Source organism: Eriocheir sinensis, unplaced genomic scaffold (assembly GCF_024679095.1).
Source record: "Eriocheir sinensis breed Jianghai 21 unplaced genomic scaffold, ASM2467909v1 Scaffold1716, whole genome shotgun sequence".
In the NCBI taxonomy this organism is placed as follows: domain Eukaryota; kingdom Metazoa; phylum Arthropoda; class Malacostraca; order Decapoda; family Varunidae; genus Eriocheir; species Eriocheir sinensis.
Genome location: NW_026111091.1, coordinates 20,001 through 26,171, shown reverse-complemented (window position 1 = coordinate 26,171; position 6,171 = coordinate 20,001). Strand labels below are relative to the sequence as shown.

The 6,171-nt window shown below is 53.6% G+C and overlaps 1 protein-coding gene across 1 annotated transcript in view; it reads right to left on the bottom strand.

Moving 5' to 3' along the window:
* Positions 1-1,310: 1,310 nt before the first annotated feature.
* Positions 1,311-6,171, bottom strand: part of LOC126990535 (dual specificity protein phosphatase 16-like) — a 5,054-nt gene continuing 193 nt past the window's right edge. Inside the window, exons 1-4 of the mRNA XM_050849129.1 lie at positions 6,059-6,171; positions 4,540-4,778; positions 4,243-4,354; positions 1,311-3,869 (exon numbers count right to left, since the gene is read on the bottom strand). The exon at positions 6,059-6,171 is cut by the window's right edge and continues 193 nt beyond it. Of these exons, the coding sequence (XP_050705086.1) occupies positions 3,089-3,869; positions 4,243-4,354; positions 4,540-4,778; positions 6,059-6,171 (1,245 nt within the window). The 3' untranslated portion in view covers positions 1,311-3,088. The remainder of the gene's footprint in view (positions 3,870-4,242; positions 4,355-4,539; positions 4,779-6,058) is intronic.

Genomic DNA, 6,171 nt, shown 5'->3' with positions numbered 1-6,171 from the left:
TATATATATATATATATATATATATATATATATATATATATATATATATATATATATATATATATATATCCTTCCTTTCGGGCTGGTTGTTGAATGGGCACTTGGGGAAACCTGGGGAAGGTTCTGGGTGTTGGGATGTGACTTACTACAGGCTCGAGGACCAGTGAGACGGAAATGAGCACTAAAAAACCCACGTGCAGTGCACCGCATGACCCCAACGTTATCTTCCCTTTTTACTAAAAACGCACCGGCTGCAGTAGCATTAATATTCTACTGCAGCCGGCTCTGTTTTGACGAGAGCAAAGTAAGCAATTAAATCTAATTTATGCATCATCATTAACCCTTCTCTTCCTCCTCCTCCCCCTCCCCCTCCTCCTCCTCCTCCTCCTCCTCTTCCTCTTCCTCCTCCTCCCCATCATCATCATCATCATCATCATCATCATTATTATTATCATCACCAAGTTGAAGGAACTTTCTTTTCAATTTCAAGCAACGCCATAATGAACACACACACACACACACACATATACACACAACACACACATATACACTGGTAGCTCCGTGGTAAAGTTCTGCACTTCCAGGCTTCACGATCTGGCGGGCGGAGGTTCGAGCCCTGCTAATGCCCGGGAGATGGGGTGTGTGCTGTGTGAAGGTCCCGGCAGTACCCAGAGATCGACTATCATGAGCTTGCTCGGGTCGGGAGGGTGCTTGCTGGCGATGACGAGTCCAGCTCGTGAACAGGCCGTGGGTGAATTACACACACACACACACACACACACACACACACACACACAGAGAGAGAGAGAGAGAGAGAGAGAGAGAGAGAGAGAGAGAGAGTTTTGTATCTATGTGCTTTGGCAACTTTACTTACCACCACCACCACCACCACCACTAACCCCCCACCCCCAACCCCCCAAACCCCCTCCTTTACCACCAACAATAACTTCCGGCCCTGTGACCTCACTTTAGTCCCCTTCTTACCTGCCACGTGACCTGGGCGAGAGAGAGAGAGAGAGAGAGAGAGAGAGAGAGAGAGAGAGAGAGAGAGAGAGAGAGAGAGAGAGAGAGAGAGAGACAACGTACAGTATGTCCGTATGCAGGCAAGGGTCATTCGTCACGGCAGCCACTGTAAATATAATTCCCCCGCGCCACTAACGTAATGGGGTCATCCAAGAGACCCTCCAATCAACTCTACCGACGCTATTGGGAGCACCTAAAAATATATGTATGTATGTATGTATGTATGTACGCATGTATGAGTGTATATGTACGTGCGTACGTGCGTGTTGAAAAGGCTACACAAACACTTTATACAAATGGTCGAGTTTTTATTAAAAGCATTAGTAAACCACTGATTGGGGAGGGGAGGGGACGAGGAGAGGAGGGGAAGGAGGGGGGAGCAAGGAACCAAGGAAGGGAAGCGAGATACACCGATGAGAGAGAAGGGAGGATCGTGAAAGGGAGGAGGGAAGGGGAAGAGAGACTAATTAAACAAGTGTATAACATTTCTCAGCTACATAAACTCACATTCTCAGAGATATACTTTGAGTCGTATTATGAGACATTTCGCCGCCCAAGAACACATATTTGACAAGGCTTTCGTAGGAGTTGTGGGCATTTCCAGGAGTATTTATATGACCCTGGTGATAGCGTGACTCTTCCTCTGTACCGTGAACCTGTAGAAACACTCATTAGAACCCGATTGACCCCCTCTTTGACCTTTATAAATATTTAATGTGAGATGCGAAAGTGTCTTGTAATACCGACCATAATATTTTCCTTGCTAAAGATGTAATAGAGTCTGGTGGGAAGGGACGGGGGAGCTTTTAACGTATCCTCCCCACGATATCTGTAACTGGGGAAGGGGAGGGAAGGGGGATGTAAGGGGAATAGAAGGGGAAGATGGGGTCTACATGGATACATAGCTAAGGGGAGGTGGCGCATTGAGAGAAGGATGGAAGGGGAAGAGGAGGAAGAGGATGAGGAGGGGAGATTGAATTTAGGAAGACTCAGTATAATTATCTACCCTAAACTTTTCCTTCCCTTCTTCCTTCCTTCCTCCCTTCCTTCCTTCCTACCTTCCTTCCTTCCTACCTTCCTTCCTTTCTACCTTCCTTCCGTCCTTCCTTCCCTCCTTCCGTCCTTCCTTCCTTCCTTCTTTCCTTTCTCCCTCCCTTCTCCCCTTCCCTCACCGCCTTCCTTCCTCTTCTTCCTTGCTCCTCCCATCACTCTCCCCCTCACTTCCCCTCCCCCCACAGCGCCCCCTCGCCCTACATAACACTGATTTGGAAGATCCGAATTATTGTGTGTGTGGGGGGGCCTAGTGTATCTTCTTCTTCTTCTTCTTCTTCTTCTTCTTCTTCTTCTTCTTCTTCTTCTTCTTCTTTTTCGTCTTCTTTTCTTCTTCTTCTTCTTCTTCTTCATCTTCTTCTTCTTCTTCTTCTTCTTCTTCTCCTCCTCCTCCTGCTCCTCCTCCTCCTCCTCCTCCTCCCGTCGTCGTCGTCCCCCCCCCCCCCCATTGGCCCCAGCCGTCCCCCTCGCCCCGCCCTCACCCTCGTTTTGATCACTTCGAGGTTTTCATGGCGTTGATTTCATATCCGCAGCGGAGGGGAAGAGGAGGGGAGGGGAGAGGGTGAAGGAGGGGGAGGAGGAGGAGGAGGAGGAGAATGTAGCGGTCCTAGGGAAGCGCGGTGCCTGCCCAGTGCCCGCCCCCTCTGCGCCTCCTACTGGGCGAGACACAAGCGTGGCACTAACACAAACTGCTGCTGCTGCTGCCGCTGTCGATGTTGCTCGCTGGCGGAACGGGGGCGGGGAGGGGCGGGGCACGGGGGCCCCCACCCAATAACTCACCCCCAGTCGCCCTTCACGCCCTCGGGGGGGTGAGGTCACGGCCGCTGGCGCCACACGTCGGGGTCGTCAGGAGTGTCGTCGCGTCACCCTGTGCGGGCCCGAGGGCTGTGGGGGCCGGTGCCCCTTATATGTACAGTGTGGGCGGTGGGGGGCGGCGCGCCATCATTCCCGCCCCGAGGTGTGGCGGGCGGGCGTGGGCGGCCCTGGGCGGCGGGGGGCAGCGTCGGGTGTGAGTCTAGATCCAGATGCGGGAGACGGGGGACAGCGAGGATGTGGTGTAGGTGCGGTGGTAGCTGACGGGGTAGGTGATGGCGGTGACAGATGAGGGCACGTAGCGCGGGTAGGCGGGTAAGAAGGTGCGCTCCGGCACGATCTTGTAGGTGCGGTATAAGGGCGTGGAGGTGACGCTGGCCTCGGGCAGGAAGGGGCTCTTGGCCCGCAGGTACCTGTACGTGTCGTAGTCGATGTCGAGCGGGTAGTACTTGTCGTATGAGTAGCTGCGGGGCTGGCGCAGCAGGCTGAGGTAGGGGTCGAAGGGCACGCTGCTCACAGTGGACACGGGCTTGTTGTTAGCGAAGGTGCGGGCGTAGCGGGCGTACGTGTCGAACACCTTGGGACCCACGTCGTTGTCCACGTCCTCGTATTTGGTTGGGTAGGTGATGCTAAGGTGGCGGGCCGGCGAGGGGCTGCGCTCCCTGCGCTGCGGCATCTCCACCAGCGGATGGGTGTCCGGCACACTCCTGCGCGGCACGTCGTACCTCTCGCATGAGCGTGCGCGGCGCGGATTCACGTAATTCTTGGTGGTGGTGTAGGTGTCCATGGCCTTGGCGGGGACGAGTGTGAAGCGCGGGTACGCCGACAAGTTGCGGATGGGCGACTCCTCCCGCTCGGTGGAGATGGGCGGCAGCTGGATCTCGGCGTTGTCGGCGGGCAGCTCCCCGCTACGCCGTAGCTCGTAGTCCAGGTCACACAGCTGGCTCAGGAACCCGTGGTTGGGGTAGATGTTGCGCTTCTTCCTGCGGGGGAGAACACCGGGTAAGGAGGAGAAGGGAGGAGGGTACTGGGGAGGGGAGGGGAGAGCTAACAGCCTGTAGGGGAAGGAAGTGGGTGTGATGAAGTCCCTTTGGGTTTAGGGATGTGTGAGTTGGTGGGGGAGCGGGGGCAGTGCATGAGCTGTGTTTTCCGGGAGCTGGGCGGAAAATGGCCCAGGGGCTTTCGATAACCCAAGACCCCCTGTGAAACACGCAGAGAAATGGCTCAGTTTACATCCTATAGAGGCATCTCATGAGTGGTGAGTGACGGATGCGAATGTGTCAAGGGGAACTAAAGGGGACTGAAGTACACATCAAGGCTGGCGGGGTGGGGTGAGGGGGGCGAGGACTCACTCACTTGATGGTGGAGACGGCGGTCTGGACATTCATGTTTCGCTTCAGCATGAGGAACGCCACCACGAGGGCCGCGGACCGGGAGATGCCACACTGACAATGCACCAACACGCGGCCTGCACGAGGGGAGAGGCTGGTCAGTTAAGGTCTGCTAGGCTGGGAGGGGAAATCTACACACACACACACACACACACACACACACACACGACACAGACATTGACCCCTTCCTCAACCCACAAACACTCCACTCCCCCTCCACCCACCCTCCACCCCGACCACCGTCACTACCACCCCCTCTCACCTCCTTCCTTCAGGGCTTTATCGATGAAGTCTGCGGCCTGGCGGAGGTAGGGGCGGATGTAGAAGCTGGGCATGTCCATTGCGGGGACGCCTAAGAACTTGACGTTGCGAAGCTTGGCGTAGTAGGTCGGGTTGGTGCCCACGTAGCCGCCGTAAGCCTGGTTGTTGGTGCCGTGGGCCGCGTTCAAGATGTGAGTGATCCCGTTGTCCTTGATCTCCTGGGTCGAGAGCGCCGTGTCCCTGGAGGTGGAGGTGAAGGTAGAAGAGATGGAAGAAGAAGTGGTTGGGACGGGTTTGGGGATGGGTAAGAGGATGTGCAGGAAGGGAGAGTAGAGAGAGGATGTGGATAAAGAGTCGAGAGTGCAGAGTCCTTGATGGTGGAGGTGGTGGTGGAAGAGATGGAAGAAGTGGATGGAATGGGTTGGGTATGCAGTGGTGGGCACCGCTAACCGAAAAGTTAGCTTCCCCAACTGGAACTCCACTAACTAAAAAGTTAGCTTCGCTTACGCTAAACCGATAAACTGATAAAGAAATTAGTGGAAGCTAACGCTAACCGCTATAATTTGTTTATATGGATTAAGCTTCGGTTTGGTATTTTGGCTCTAAAACCCTCCAACACAGACCAAGTGACCTGAAATTTCAATATGTTGTAGCTTAGACAAAAAAGTTTCCCTAATAATTGTCGAATTACCCAACTTTAAGGCGCAATTTACCCAAAAGTGGAAGCTCTGGAATTATTGCGTCATGTTGCTCTGCTGGTGCTGTGTCTGCCCACAACGGACAAGAACAAACCTGTATTAATTTTTTAGTGGACTTAGAGTTAGCGGAGGAGGAACTACATTTAGCGCTAACCGCTAACTGTTTCCATAGTTAGCGAACACGCTAGTCAGCTAACGAAAAAAGTTAACTTCGCTAATTAGCGGTTAGCGGATTAGCGGAACCGTGCCCACCACTGGATCATAGGTATGAGAATGTGCAGGAGAGTAAATTGAGAATGCGGATTAGGAATTGAAAGAACGAGAGGACAGAGGAGAAATAAAGAAAGGATACAGCAGAATAAAAAAAATATATACTATACCCTTACACCAAACACCACACCCACACCCAACACCACACCCTCACCCAACACCACACCCACTCTATGCTCTGTGTTATCCACCGCCCTCCCACACCGCCACCATATCTTCTTTGCTCTCCTCTTTCTATCTACCCCCCTCCTCTATTTTTTTTTTTTGCCCTACTCTCTCCCTCCTCTAACGCTCTCCTTTAATCTACTCTCACTGCTATCTGCTCTCCCACTTCCAACTCTTCTCCTTGGCTCTACTCTTTAGCAGGCCCGCTTCACACGAGCGTTTTTTTCCCGCGCGGTTTTCCCGCGCACACCACCTCTAACTTTTCTTCCTCGCTCTAATCTCCCTCTCCACCTCTGCCCTTCTTTGATCTTTTCACCCTACCATCCACCCCCTCCCTCCACCACCACCACCCTCACCACACACCACCACGGCCACCCTCATACTTACACGTCGCCCAGCAGTACGCCGGGGAAGACCTCATCGAAGTTGTTGATGGGCCTGTACCACCTGGAGCCAACGGGGTCTAGGAGGTCCCTCAGCTCGGCCGTGTTGCACCGCTG